Source organism: Hydra vulgaris, chromosome 04 (assembly GCF_038396675.1).
Source record: "Hydra vulgaris chromosome 04, alternate assembly HydraT2T_AEP".
NCBI lineage: Eukaryota > Metazoa > Cnidaria > Hydrozoa > Anthoathecata > Hydridae > Hydra > Hydra vulgaris.
In genome coordinates, this window is record NC_088923.1 from 4,905,880 (window position 1) to 4,922,500 (window position 16,621).

The 16,621-nt window shown below is 29.3% G+C and overlaps 2 protein-coding genes across 2 annotated transcripts; both read left to right on the forward strand.

Annotated features, from left to right (window-relative positions):
* The first annotated feature begins 3,015 nt into the window (after positions 1 to 3,015).
* On the forward strand, positions 3,016 to 4,438 carry LOC136079135 (uncharacterized). Its single transcript, XM_065794853.1, has 5 exons — positions 3,016 to 3,046; positions 3,275 to 3,435; positions 3,608 to 3,718; positions 3,836 to 3,982; positions 4,265 to 4,438. The coding sequence occupies exons 1-5, from the start codon at positions 3,016 to 3,018 to the stop codon at positions 4,436 to 4,438; spliced, it is 624 nt and encodes a 207-aa protein (XP_065650925.1).
* A 265-nt stretch (positions 4,439 to 4,703) lies between these two features.
* Positions 4,704 to 6,554, forward strand: LOC136079136 (uncharacterized). The gene is made up of 4 exons (XM_065794854.1): positions 4,704 to 4,944; positions 5,074 to 5,321; positions 5,455 to 5,630; positions 5,759 to 6,554. The coding sequence occupies exons 1-4, from the start codon at positions 4,704 to 4,706 to the stop codon at positions 6,552 to 6,554; spliced, it is 1,461 nt and encodes a 486-aa protein (XP_065650926.1).
* Positions 6,555 to 16,621: the final 10,067 nt, after the last annotated feature.

Genomic DNA, 16,621 nt, shown 5'->3' on the forward strand with positions numbered 1-16,621 from the left:
CTTATGCAAATCAACAAACACTCCAGCAGCAAACTATTTTTGATCCAGAGCTTCACGTATTGTCACAGTTATATCAATGAGTGCTTGATTTGTACAGTGCTTTTTGCGGAAGCCAAATTGAAGGCTATAGAAACTATTAGATTGATTTAAAAAGTTTTCTAGTCTGTTAAACATGAATCTTTCAATTAGTTGGCCAATATTTGAAAGTAAAGATATAGGTTGATAGTTACAATGATCTAGTTTGGATCCACTTTTAAAAATAGGTACAACTTCAGCAACTTTAAACAAGTCAGGAAACACTCCAATTTCGAATGATTTATTCATCATAATGCTCAAAGGGTAGCTTAAATCTTTTGATGCTAAGATCAATATTTGAGTAGGAATGCTATTAGGATCTGTGCTTTTTCTAGGGTTCATACTGGATATATAATCATTTATTTCTTGTGGTGTAACAGGGGTTATATAAAAGGAGTATTTTTAAGGTAGTGGTTAAAGTTATGCCTAGGAGAGATGATTGTTTTAGAAAGATTTTCTGCAATTGTGGAAAAATAGTCATTAAATGAGTTAATGATTAGGGCATTATCAGTTTTAATTTGGTTATTTATAGTTAAACTTAAACAAACATTCTCACTTCCTCCTTCATGATCCTCTTCATGCAACAATATCTTTGTAGAACATACTAGGACAATAAAATTTGGCAGCGAATCAATTAAACATTAGTGCACCAATGCTTGGAACAATCTCCCTCATTCTTTGAATAGAGAAAAACCGAAAACTCAATTTCTCGTTATAATTTTCTCAATAGATTAAAAAAACAATATTTGGATAGCTACTAGAATAATAACTCCAATAAAAGCAATATATCACTGTTAATAGTCTTATTAAAAAATACTCTCTTATGTATATATTTTTTATTTTATACCTTCTTTTTTTTTTTAAGAATCTTTACATTTTTGTACAGCTTTTTTGTCGTCCTTGTACAATGATTAAATGTGTATGTACGTATGCATGTGTGGGTATATGTATGGGTACGTGTATAATGTGTGTGTATATGTGTATGTATGTGTGTTGTGTGTATGTATATGTATGTATGTGATGTATGTGCGTATGTATACGTTTATATGCGTATGTGTGTGTGTATAAATATATATATATATATATATATATATATATATATATATATATATATATATATATATATATATGTTTGTATGTGAGTATGTGTATGGATGTATGTGTGTTTATGTGTATATATATAAGCGTATGTGTGACATGTATGTATGTATGTATGTGTGCGTGTATAAGTATAGATATATTTAAATATACCATTGTTATTATTATCATTGTTATTATTGCTATTACCTTTATTTTTATTAATATCATTTTTTTTATTAATATCATTATTTTTATTAATACCATTATTTTTATTGTTATTAATACCATTTTTATTATGATAGTTATTATTAATGTTATTATTATTGTTAACGTTATGATTTTTATAGTTGTTATTATTTTACTCTTATTCTTTATTATTAGGTGTTTACAAATCATTAGTAATTATACTATTTGTAAACATCCTTGAATTGTAAAATCATGTAATTCAGAATATATTGATTAATTGATTAATATAAATAAAATAAATAGTAGTAATTTATTATTTATTATTATTAGTAGGTTAATAATCAATAATAATATTTATAATAATAATATTATAATAATCATATAATTTTAGTAGTATTATTATAATATTATAATAATAATATTAATTATTGATTACAATAATATTGTTATCAATTTTTATCATTACGTTATTATTTCAGATGTATCAGATTACGATGATTCAGACATATCAAATAATGAGGCAAAAGATGATTTAAGTCTTCAGGGTGATTTGTTTAACTTTTTTTTTTTTTGAATATTTAATTTTTACTTATATCAAAAACATTCAAAGTAATTATGGTTTTGACTTATGCAAATTCAAATTTTAGATAAAAAAACGGTTTGTATTTACAATTCTGTCGAAGAAGCTGAACACTATCTTCTATCTGTTAATGAACCAACAAAAATTTCAAGTTTGCAAGATTTTTAGTTATTATTTGCTCTACAATATTTTCTTTGCATTTATTTTGAAATTAATAAGATTTTCACATTTCAGGTAAAAGTGATATCTTCATATGTGATTCGGTTAAAGAAGCCAATCAGTGTCTTCATAACTATGAGATAGATAATATTGTTCGCTTTGCTGCTTTTTCAACTCCAAAGGATTTTGGTAGTACAGGTAAAAAGTTTTGGAACAATGTAAACTAAATGAAAGTTCAGAGTTACTTTATTTAAGTTGTGATATACACTTTGCAATAATCAGTTATTCAAATTTATGGAGTTTTTTGTCTCTACTGTGTTTACAGCTATGGTTATATCTATACAGTTTAAATAATAAACAATTCATACAGCGTTGCCACCGAATCAGGGAGTTTAGGGAAAGTCAAGGGAATTTAGATATAATCAGGGAAAATATAGGGAAAAGCTTGATTTCGTTTAAAATCAGGGAAAGTCAGGGAATTTTTTAATTTTGTATTAATATTCTTTTTTTACGTTACTATTTTAAAAATCATATCGCTCAAAAGATTGTTCAAATATATTAATATTTAATCATTATGAAAAAAATTTAAGTTTTATTCTAAAAAAAACTTAGTTTTGGTTTATTAGTTTTGGTCTTTAGCATCGTTTACACTTTTAACAGAAAATATCAGGAAATCTTTAAATGGTTCTTTTCAAAAACAGCAATCTAAATCATGCTGAATACAAATACTTTGACTCAAATTTTGGGCCACCCAAAAAATTTACTTGAGTACAACCACATTTTTGGCAACAATCAATTGCATAAATCTGACAAAACTGTGTGTGGATGGCCCAAAAGTAAAATGGTGACCTCTTGATATTATTAAAAAGCAGTGTGAGCAACAAGAATTTCCTAAACTTCCTAAAACTAAAAGTTGCAACCTCATGTAATCCAATATGCTTTTAAAACTGGTTTTCAATCAGGGAGGTCAATGAAAGCTTTGAATGACTTTTGAATGACAGACTAAACTGTGTATTGATGAGATAAAAGTAAACTGTTAACCTTTTCATCTTATTAAAAAGCAGTTGAGCAACTCTTAGACAGACACCCTAATGATTCCATTTCTCTTTAAATATTTGTTTTCAACTGCTTAAAGCTTAATGAGTTTAATATTATATAAATACATTTTTGAATAACTTTTGTTTCATTTTTTAGATATATTTTTACACAAGCACAAAGTGTTATGGGAAACATCCCCAGAATTTTTTAATACGCTTTACGTTGTTTTGTCATCAAAAAGGTTTGATTGTCATCATGGCGTTGATCGGAATTCTAATGCTAAGCAAAAGTATATCGATGCAAAAGAAAATCAAAAAGTAACAATTAAATAGTCTTATTTATTATTGTAACAAATGTTCTTTAATTTCACTTAAAATTCTTTAAATTAAAGATATTTATGTTTATTATACTACTACTACAACTAATAATAGTAATAATAATAATAATAATAATAATAATATGATATTATTATTGTTATTATTATTACAGAAGTTTGATCATTGGTACAGAGGTGAATATGTGATTATTCAAGACACCAAGAAGTTTGAATGTCCTGCAAAAGTTAACATTAAAGAGATTGTATATTTTACTAGTTTAAAGGTATTTTACAAAACAGCATTTTTTTTTTTTTTTTTAGTCACATTTTTAATGAATCTATCGTTGTTAGAAAAATTATAACAATAAAAAGAATGATCAATTCTGTCATTTTATTTTCAGGTTGTCAACATGACAAATTATTACAAAAACCAAGTATCAAGAGATATTCGAAATTCTTTGATGAAGCATAATACTTTTGTATTTTGTAGAAAAATTAAAGTTGAAATAGACTGCCTATTATGTCACCGAAATCATCCACTTGGAAAAGTAATTGCTTTGCGCTTTGATACTATATTGCAAACTGTGTTAATCATTAATTCTTCTTTTTATTATTATTATTTCTATATTTTTGAAACATATTTTTCATATTGTAATGCTAGTAATAATGCTAAGTATGATTTTTATACATGTACAAAGTTACAACTAATTTTATATTATTTGTGCGTAATAATATGTACCTTTCATATCTTGCTACTGTTTTATTAATTGATGTAGTAGTACTAATGCAGATAAGTAGTTACATTTTGTGTTACTCAATACTATTTTTAGAGTGAACTCCTGTCTCAGAAAATTGACCATCGATTGTCAACAAAGATTTCTGAATTTGTGAAACAAGGCGTTTCAAATGTATGTGAGATGAAGAGGCTTTTAAAAATTATGGTTAGTGATATGTTTGGAAAAAAAGACTTGCCTCCGTATCATTCGTACACACATAGTCATTGAAGGTCAAAAGCTTAGGTAATTTTTTTATTTAATTTTTAGTACTTTTAGATGTTTCACATTATCAAAAAGTTTTTTGATTTATTAATTTTTCAGATTCTCAAACATTGATCAAGATTGTTTAGAAAACAAAATAAATGAGTGGAAGGTTTCTGACGCAACTGTCAAAATACATTACCATCCAAAAAGAAATCATAGTAAGGAAGAGCTGTTGTTTGTTTATCAAGCTGGTTGGCAAAAAAAACTTCTAAATAAATATGGTAATAAAATGGTGTTTTTAGATGCAACATATAAGACCACTAGATATTCATTACCATTGTTTTTCTTAGTTGTTAAAACTAATGTTGATTTTCAAATAGTTGCAACATTTGTATCTGAAAGTGAAACTTTTGATACAATAAAAAAAGCACTTAATGTCATCAAGTCTTGGAATCTTGATTTTCAATCTTTATACTGCATGACTGACTATAGTAATGAGGAGATACGTGCTTTGGAATCTGTTTTTATTGGTGTGTTTTTCCAATCTGTATTTATTTATTTAATTTTTAAGTTATTAACTTCTTTAAAGGAATCATTTTTTATATTTCATGCGATTTAAGTTCATAATCATTTTAAATAAAATTTTGTTCTCTTATTAGGGTGTGAAGTTTTCATCTGCGATTTTCATAGAGAACAGGCATGGGATCGTTGGATAAAAAAAACTTCCAACGGTTGTTTTAGTAAAAAAGAAGATATTTTAAAATTGTTAAGATGTATAGCTTGGTCAAGATCTTGTGAAGAAGAAGTAGATGCTATAAAAGCGTTAGAGCTTTCTGACTTTTGGTGTCAAGATGGTTTTTCTAAATTAAAACATTATGTTGAAATGTATTGGATGCCTATAAAAAAGGTATTTATTATTAAACATGAGTTTAAATAATTAAACCTTTATTTGAGAATACATTTTGTGGCAATCATTTGGTTTGGTTTGTATTATTTTAAGGTGAGGTATGTAAAAGTAGAATTTCTTTCTTATTGTTTAGAGATGGATCTGGTGGTATAGGCAAAATCGTCTTCTAATTAATTGCAACACAAACAATGGTGTTGAAAGACAAAATGAGTCATTTAAGTATTGCTATTTAAAGAAATATAACAACTCTTCTTTGACAGACATGTTAACTTTATTAATTGAAGAATTCTTCACTGATAAGCTAGAAAGGTTAGTTTAAAAGAAAAGTTAAGTCAATGAACTGATGTTTGAAAGGGACTATTGTCAATTTAAAAGTTCACAGTAATGATATTAATATAATCTTTTTATTTTTATAAAGTTTTATCTATTCAATTTAGCTACACTGATGCCAACTTCAAAATGGATGCAAGATACAGGAGATATGGCTGTTGGGTGCCAAAATATTTATATAATCGCCCTCGTAGTTTAGTTAAGCATTGCTTGTTGCGAAAATCTACTGCTGATTATATGGATTTGAACACAGTTGTAATGATGAAACATGGTATCTTTACTGTATCTAGTACCATTGATTCTTCTATAAAATACTTTGTGCATTTTGGTGATGAAAATATTATGCCAAAATGTACTTGTTATGATTGGATATCAACAGGCTATCCCTGCAAACATTTTTTTGCTATATTCAAAAAGTATCCTGCTTGGTCATGGAATACATTATCAAAACTTTATGTAAATTCTCCATTCTTAAATTTAGATGAAGATAACTATGATATATTCCATGAAAAAAAACCTTTTAATTTTTCAAAGTCACTTTCACCTTTAAAAGAGTCATCTTTGTCTTTAAAAAAAAATACAACTGTAGAAGATCAGAATGACATATGTAAAAAACATATTCCCATTTATTCTGTTGTCGATGTTAGGGAGATGCTTCATACTATTAAGAACTTATCATTTGAATTTGAGGCAAACTCTGATGAACTAATGATGTTACATAAAACTCTTTCCACTCTAATAGACAAACTAAACAAAGGAAGAGTAGGAGAATCTGGGATTCCTGTCACTCAAACAAATAATAAATTAAGCAAAAAACATATTTCTATTCCTGTACGGAAACCAATAAAACCTCAAACTAAGCGTGTTGGATCACAAAAAGAAAAAACATCAAATGCTTCTTAAGTGTTTATAGTAGCAGAGAGTTACTTAGTTGACTCGATTGAAGATAAAATTGTTGATGAGCCTGTAAACAAAGAAAGGTTTGTTGTTGACCATGAGATAGTTATTTCACATAACAATGATGAACATTTAGTAGAAAAACTGGTTTTACTTCCTAAGACAAAACTCTCATCAGATGATATGAATGATATTACAACCCATCAAATGTTGTCAGACAATGTCATCCATTTGGCACAAAAAATGATAACTGGTGTTTCTGGTCTGCAGGATCCAGTTTTGGGGCAAAATTTGTCATTTTGTGTGGTAAAGGACTCCTTTGTACAGGTATTACATGATGGTGATGTACACTGGCTGACAGTAAGCACTTTTGGGTGCTCTGAAGGTGAAGTATTTCTGTTAGACAGCATGTTTAAGGGCAAAATAAAGAATTATGTTGTCAGACAAATTTGTGCAATAATGCAGTGCACCAAATATAGTTTGAAAGTACGAGTCTTACCTGTGCAACAACAAACAAATGATGTAGACTGTGGTTTGTTTGCATTGGCGTTTGCACAGCACATTGCTTGTACCGGCTCAAATCCACACTACATTTTATTTGAAAATGATGAAATGAGAAACCGTTTATTTAAAAGTGTTATAGAAAACCACTTAAATGAGTTTCCAAAGACTGGAAAATTTAATAGGTTTTGCATAGAAAAAGAATTTAATTTTAATCTTTATTGCGTATGTCGGCAAATTTGGATGGCTTCTGATAAAGTTGTCAAAGATAAGTAAGTGAATTATTTAAATTATGTTTTAGCTTTTCAATCTAACTAGTTACACACACACGCACGCGCGCGCGCGTATTACATTTATTTTATTTACACACATTACTTTTATTCACATTTTTTTTACTGTTTTTTATGTGTTAATACATTTAGGCATATGGTGCAATGTGGAAAATGTGAATGTTGGTTTCATCGTGTTTGTGAACGCATACCTGATTTTATTTTAGAATGTGAGTGTGTTGAATGGTTTTGTTCGCATGCACAATAACTTTATCATGTAGTACCTTAACTTAAAAGAGATTTTGACTTCAACATTTATAATCCTTTTTTATGTAGTTTTAGTACTTAAGAATTTTTTTTTTTTTTTTTTTTTTGTTATGGTAGGCAAAAAGTGTATGATAGATAAAAAATCTTATTTAAATAGTTTTTCATTTTCTAATTTTCTAATATATAGTCTTAAAGGAATACATGGTCTGGTTAAGTAAGTAAGATGATCTGGTTAAGTAAAGGCATGTTCAAGAACAAGATCAATTTTTACAAACTAAATGGTTCTTTTTCAACTCTGAAAGTGGTGTTGTTGTCTTTCAATTTATTTATTTTTACCGTAAACACTTTTAGTTTCAGTCTAAGTATAAATCTTAGTATTTGTAATAAGTATTATTAATTACATTTCAATGAATATATATTTTTTTAATATATAATAATTTTATTTAAACAACAATTTTTTCTTTTTTTTTTAGTTGCGTTTGTCATTGCTTTATTAGTTTGCCTACTGTTGAAACATGGTTTTAATTTAGTAAATTTATATGATGTGAAATTTACTCTATTAATCATCAGATAACAGTTAGGGAGAAATTGGAATTCTACATAATTAAGGTAAAAATGATTTTGTTTACTGGTATTACCATTAGTTGCCGATGGTAACATTACAAAACTAGCTTTTATAGTTGATTGTGTTTCCGCTCTTTAGTTTTATACTGTAACATGATGACAAATATATAACAAAAACAACATGTTGTTTTTGTGATAGTCATTATCGATAAAAGCTTTTATTACGATTGTAAATCTTACTTATATGTTTTTTTAGCACTTATCATATTTCGTTATATCACAAATAATTATGACAACGTAAAAAATATTTAAGGATTTACTTTTAATTCATGATATAATTTTTCAAATTGCTCAACTCCAATTGTCCCTCTAGTTTAAATATTTTAATAAATGAAATCCCTTGAGTTCAAGTATTTTGTTGTAAAGTGTAATTATAGTTAATGATTGTTTTAAAGGTAACGATCGATTTGAGTTACTTGTAAATAATTGTATATGTATATAGACGTATTTGTATATAATGTAAAGACATAATTGTAAATATCAAGAGAATTAGTATATAAATTATGCTGAATTACGTTAAGAGAGAGGCGTTTTACGCTTGACTTATAAAGTTCTTTTTGATGTGAAACAAAAAGCTATTTCGGCTAAAATGTCGACTAAAGTTGATTTAAAGTTAATTCCGGAGTTAAGTGGAAACGATCAACAATCAGTCGCAGAATGGCTGGAAAAAGTTGAACTGGTATGTAAACTACAGACGTGCTGAGCCGAGGTTGTTTGAAGATCAAACGCAACCAAATTGTTATGAATGTTAACTCCCCGTTCATTTTGCAAGAGATAGTCATCTGCGAAGAAATAGTAATCGAAACAAGTCGGGTCGAAGACGGGAGACAAGCGATGTTTTGTCTTACTCGTGTCAAGAGAAAGGACACATCAAGAATGTGTCCAAAAAACGTGCCGAGGGAGAAGATGTTTGCGCCAGTTCTCTCCCTAAACAATCAATAATGGCGTTACCTACTATACGGTTGGACATTGATGGCGTTTCTCGGAATGTGTTAATCGACTCAGAATGTACCTGCTGCATCATTTATAAATAATGTGCGCCAAAAATTACGAAGAAAATAGTTAGCGTGGTAACTGTTAATTGACAACAACAACAGTACGAAGAACATTATCCATACTAGAATTGTCACACCTAATGAAAATGAAGTTTTTGTGGAAGCACTTGTAGTTGACTTCAAACCACTTTGTTATTGTTTTTGATGGGTTTGGAATAGTGGCTTTTGGTGGAGTATCAATATCTGCAACTCGTGATGTTTGTTTTATGGGAAGAAACGAATCATGTTTACTTGGACTAAAAGGTGATATTTCAAAAGATGTCAGTAATACGAATATAATATCTCGGGATTTCACAGCTTTGTTTAAGAAACAAAATCGAGAATGGATAATTGCGTGGAAATGGAATAATAATTCTGAATTCTGAAAATGGAATAATAAACCTGAAACTCTAGTGAATAAGATTGCTGAATACACTATTCCTGTTGGCATAAAACACGGTTACGAAAAAGAAATTGAAGGGTGGATAGAGAAAAAATGGCTTCAAAAGTACAATTTGAAGAAACACGGTCCAATAAAGGGTTTGGTTCCTCTCATGGCAGTGGTGCAGCGAAACAAAGGGAAAGTGCGACCAGTATTAGACTTCAGGGAGCTGAACACGTTTATTAAAGCATTCACTGCAAACACAGATGCGTGTGCTGACAAACTTCAAGACTAGAGACGGTTTGGAAAAAATGTTTCAATAATTGATTTATCTTCAACTTATATGCAACTAAAAATCGATGAGAAACTCTGGACTTACCAAAATGTTGTGTTCCGTGGACAAAGTTTTGTTTAACACGTTTGGGATTCCAACTAAACGTTGCGCCAGTCATAACGAAAGCGGTATTGGACAAAGTGCTATCGCAAGGTGAAACAATCTGGAAAGGAACGTCATCATACATTAATGATATTTTTGTTGAAGACATAATACCTGTTTGTCGCGTACTTGATCATTTGGAAATCTTTGGGCTTAATTGTAAGCCGGCGGTCCGCGTATCCGATGGAGCAAGAGTTCTTGGTTTACAAGTCAGAATGGAAAACAAAAAGTTACGTTGGAGAAGAGATAACGATTTTTGTTCCGAATTGGCTAACAAGACGTTTGTGGTTGATTGCGTGTAGCGTTGGCGTATGTTAAAAGAACAGCAAACGCCCTGACAAAAACGTAAGGCAACAAATTGGGTAGATGCTAGTTCAATCGTACTAGACGTGGTTGTCGAGTTTAATGGCAATATAATTGAAGACGCATGTTGGTTAAGAAAACATACACAGCGCATATAAACATGTCCGAACTTGATGCAGTAATTAAAGGACTAAATATGGGCAATAACTCGAAAATGGATGTTTTGCACATCTGCACCGATTTGAAAGCGGTGTTCCATTTAGTTATCGACACACTCGCGGAAAAATCTGCATTGAGGACAAACGCATCAAACGAAATGCTGTTAAGGAGAATACTCAAGAATATTGCAAATATAATGGAAGAAAAAAATGTGTGTCTTGATGTTTGATATTTAAAAAAAAAAACCAAAAAATTTGTGCAGAAAAAATTAGGCGTGAATTTGTGTATTTTCAGATCTAATCGTGGTTCAACCCCCATTGCCCATTTAACGTAAGAGATCAACTTGAGGATCTCGAATCAGGGCCTATAGATAAAATTATCAGATAACTCGTGACTGTTCTGAAAACATTGGTACATCAATACAGACATATGTGTACTGTTTATATTGTCATGCTTTTTTTTTTTTTGTGGTTGCTAATTATTTTTACTTAGGTTGCATTTTGCATTTGTTGCTATTATTCAAGTGATTTCATTTTTTTTTGTCCTATCATAGTATTTATTTACATCTTTTTGTTTATATTTTATTTTCTATCACCCTTCTTAGAAGGAATAAATGAGATAACACAACGTTTAATAATCAGAATCTGATCATTAAATGTTGTGTTATCTTAATTATTCATTATCTCTCATGTCAGCTCATTCACTTTTTCCTTTTTTGTTATTAGTCTAGCTTTTTTTAATATTCTCCTTTTTAATAGGATTATTTTTTGGTACATCAATAACAGTACACCAACTCAAAGTAGATATTAGGCTTGTCGCTTCGGAATTTAACCTGGCCGATGCCCTTACTAGAGTGTCTAATAGTTGGTTAAAATTGGTTGATAAAACTTCTGAAATGGCAGCAAGTGGTATTATAGGTACTTCGCTATCCTCCAAAGAAATCGAGCACGTTCATGGATCTACAGGACATTATGGCAGGAAGAAAACATTGCACTTCGTAGTATTACTGAAAAGAATACATACTGAAAATTATAAAATTTTTATACCTACTTTATTAATGCTTAAAATAAAAGTTTTGGCACTCCTATTGCGTAAATGTATACCATATGCCCTGCCTTTTTGGCACCCCAAGTGGTAGAAACAACCTTTACAGCTTAACTTACTTGAAACTTGCTACTGACCTCATTTCATTTTTTAATCTTTTATGTTTGTCCCATTCAATAATTTTTTTGTCGATTTCAATGAGTAGTTCTAAATAAATGGGATAAATGACCAGGTCTACTAAATCGTTTTTTTTACCAAAAGTACATAATAGTGCAAGAGTTAATGGTCATCAAACTGTTTTCAATATATAAGTTAATCAACTTTATGAAATTAAAAAGAGCATTTCACGAGAACTGCCCTATTCATTAAGGTACTCCTCTTAATGAATAGGACAATTTTAATTAACTCCCCCTTAGGTCACACAAAAGCTTCATTTATTCAGTTTAAAAAAAAGGTGCAAACAACTTCGCCAATTATTGGCCACATTTTTATAAGAAATACCCATTGCAGAAATTAACTGAAGTATATCACATATATACTTTAGTTATTTTTAATATAAATTTTAGATCAATAAAAGCTCTTTCAATTTAAGTATCTTAATTTGAAAGAGCTTTTAAAATATAAAAATAAAAGCTCTTTCAATTTAAGTAAGTTATTGTAACTATCGCAACATCAAATTACATATAATGCAGGTAATAAAGATTTCACCAAATACTGACTTGTATTTTATATCAAATACTAGCAAATGTCTTAACCCTTTATTGGCCAATGATCCGTAAATGGAAAACACATCGAACAGAATAATAGAGCACTGGAAATTTATTTTAATGCAATTATTTAGATATAAAACAATACTAAAAAATAAATCAATATAATTTATTCAGTTTAATTCATTGTATGCTAAGTGCAGGTAATGAACCCCGAAAAAAAGTTAAAAAAACTTATTGCTAAATACCATCATTTTCTTCAATATCTTGATAATTTTCAATATCTTCAATATTTTAATTCTTCAATAGAGGTTGATTTTTTCAAATTTGATATCTCAGCTAACTTCTTTTTATAGTTCACAGTTTTTCTTTATTTTTCTTTTAATACCTTTTGTTATTCAACTTTTCTCTTTCCGCAAGCTTTATTTTCACAAGCTACTTTTGCAGCTGTCTTCAAGCTTCGTGTTGTAAGACTGTAATGTGAAAAAAACAACAACTGTAAAACAGAATTTTTGAGTTAATCTTCTTTTGTTTAATTTGTAGTGAAGGATAAGTGAAAATATTGGAGTCTTTGTCTAATAGACTAGATGAATCATTAAATGGGAATGAAAACTTGAGTTCTATTGATGTGTTGTGAGAGGCTATTTTTTATAATTCAAAAGAATTCAAAAAATACTTGCAATTTGAAACCATGAAGCACCAATGAACTATTAAAAGAAACTTTCTTAACTAATGTTGATTTATTAACCTTTACTTCTTCAAAACTTACATTTGTATTAATATCCACAATATTGTTCGAATAGAAAAATCAATTGAATCATTTTTTACTCCAGGTTGAGTTCTTGCATTGTTGTGATGTCATATTGATACGCTTTAGAAAATAAACCAAATAACTTAGAATGTGAAACTGTATCCCCTGGGTAGTTTTATTTATCATTGTTTGATAGACATCAGAATACATATTTTTAAGTGGCTTAAAAACTGTGCTGACCAAAGGTTGCAACCAGTTGCGGATGTGAACTGGAAGTTTTACACCTCATGTCTTTCTAGAATTAAAATCAGTGGCCTTGCAGAACTAATATTTGAAAAAAAATATTTTTTCAAACCGTAACTTAACAAAACCTTGTTTAGTCCAGCAAGAAACACTCAATGTTGCTCCTTCACTATTATGAGGTGGTATGACCAGCTGCATTTATACAAGCTATATTAGTAATGGTTTCTTTGTTGCCACTTGTTTGACTCTGAGTATATTTTGATCCTTTTACTTACAACAATACATTTTGGTGTATGATCTAGTTGTGACCCTGTTTCATCCATATTCCAAATACATTTTAGTTTATTAAATAATTTTCCCCCTGTCTATACATATTTGTGGCAAAGAATATGTTGGCTCTGGACAACGAAGACTTGCACAACCATGACTCTCTTTAAGTAGTTGCTACCATTTTTCAAGATTTTGAAAATTTAATCTTTTTTTTTTTTTTTTGCTAACTTAGCAGCATAATTAATAACTGTTATTTTCAAAAACCAATTCCTATTTGGGTACAATTGCCAGCATAATACTTTTTTCAAGATCGTCTTTAATTGGCTTTTTCCCTGGTTATGCTCTTATTTTAGATTTTCTATAGATAGTGGCCTGCATATTTAAACGTGGAACTTTTTTATATTCCTTTTTGTTGAGACATACCATTTATTACCAGTTTCATATTAGAATCTGAATTGTCTTCAGCATTCCTTTTTGTTGAGACATACCATTTATTACCAGTTTCATATTAGAATCTGAATTGTCTTCAGCATGCATTTTTTAAATTATACTTAAAGTTGGTTTAATGATAACATTTGACTTTGGATTTTTCAGTATGTTTTAACTTTTTTGTTTTTTCGTATTTAATACTATTTTTAACTAAAAAAAAAAATAGTAATTATAGAAACAAGTCTACAAACATATGTAAATAAAATAAATCAAAAAATATATATTGATTACTTTTTTTTTACCTTTAACGCAACATCCAAATTTTCATTTAGTATGTATAATATAATATAAATTCAGTATGTATGTATAATTTCATTCAGTATGTATAATCAAGTTAAATTAAGTAAAATTTGGATGTTGCTTACCAGTTAACAACCTTAATTTAACTTTTTTCACACAAGCTATGTGTCAAATTTTATCACACTTAGTTATTTATTATGTCACATGAATTATAACTAAGTTGAGAAAATCTTGTTTTAAATTTTTAGAAAAAATATTTTAGTTAAATACTTTTATTACAACTGTTGCCCAATCGATACTATTTATTAGCTATAGCCAGTAAGTGGATTATATAATCGTCCAGTAAATGGTATATCAGGAAAGGTTTAGTTTAGTTCAGTTAAAACATTCTGAGGCATAACTTTGGTTTCAAAACAGGGCGAAGTTAAAATACACTTATTACGTTTACTACGGAAGAACTTTTGTAAACAGCTATTATTATAGTTTTTCGACATTCGCATAATTTAAAAGTAAAACTTTCGCATGATTAGTATAAATTAAGTGCGGACTTTGATCGTATTCTGAATGATACTTTCTTGCGCTGACCAATGCGGCAAAGTAAAAAAATAAAAAAAATTACGGTAAGCGAAAACATCGACCTACTTTGGAGTTATGTTAACGTCTGCTAACCGTATTCGTTGTGGTTATAAAGACCGCACTTCCTTATGGGATTGATATGCTAAAAAAGATTGATATCCTAAAAAGTAATTTTTTTAACGTCACCATAATGGTACCCTATTTTATTCCCGAAAGTCGTAAATACCAAAAAGTATATAATATATTAATATGAAATTTACATTTTTTATTTAAAAAAATATCTAACAAAACTCAAACACTAAATGCACAAGTTGGCATCAATGGCAACTCAAATACTAAATGTACAAATATGCCAACTGACATGCACAAATAACAGCTTTGGGGGGATGGGGGGAGGGGGGGTGTCTGACACCCCCTACCCCCCCCCCCCGTCGGGACGGCCCTGGATGTAACTTTACTACAATGAGACCAAGGGCTTGGAAGCTAAAGCAGATCCAACAATATTTACAATGCGTTTTCGGAACATTTATAAAAAATTTTATAAAAGTTCTTTTATTAAAAGAAAAGACTTTATTAGACACGGCGATCTTTCTTTTGACTTACTAAGTAAATTTTTTGAGATGTCAATGTTTTATCATTCGGTCTAACTATTATAACATTTTTCATTCCGCAATTTCAACTTGAAATAAGAAGAAAAAAAGATGACTGACGGCATTGATATCAAAATTTATCCATCGCTTGATCAATTGCAATCCATGTATAAAGGTGCTTGTATAAGCTTGAAAAAAACTGTAAAGCGTAAGTTAAGAGATGCGAACATATTAAGATCGAGCTCTACGAACCCCCACCACAGGGAAATATTTATTACGAATGTTTAAAAGCTCGTTTTTGCTGGGGTTTATGGAAATCTCATCACAGCAGCAGAAAATAAAAAAGTACAGCTCTCACAAAACTCCACACCACTATTTGAAGTTTTTAGTATTGAACGTGCAGCGGCTTTATTTGGTAAAAAGTCTTTGTTACGATGTCATGACGGTAATGATACAACTATTATCACGCCATGGTATATTACAAATCAAATGACAAGTGCACTTACAATAGAAACTAAAAAAAATATTTATTTAAATAAAAGCCAGCTAATTATCCCTTTATTTGTTAATACTGACTTTGTTCGTGTTTTTGTTCCATGTGGTAGCCCTGACCCAGAAACTGACAGTGTACCAGATTATGTTAGGGACATTTATCTTGACCAAATCGTGGATGCTGATGTCACTTCTCTAAAGTTTGTTCGCGCTTTAGAAAAAATCTCTTTTAAGAAATGCAGACTGGACTGTAATCCCTAAAAGCCAAGTGGAAGAAAAAGATATCATCTGTTCGCGTGGAGTTTTTTACAAAGTAAAAACATTGGAGGATGATTTTAATAGTCCTTCAACTCATAATATAGTAAAATTTACAACTGATGCAAATAGAAATGTAAATAACCAACCATTTAAAATTGCTAAAATTCCAAAGTTGCAAGGATGTATTTGTGATATTTTGCTAGAGTTTGTCAGCATATACAAACCGGTATCTATTGTTTTGGAAAAAATAGATACAGAAGATATTGGAACTGTAGCAATAAAATTCCAGAATGGTTGCTTCAATAGCTTAGGATTTATGATTCACGATACTGCAATATTTTTAGACACAAATTAGTTTTATATATATATATATATATATATATATATATATATATATATATATATATATATATATATATATGTATACACATATATATA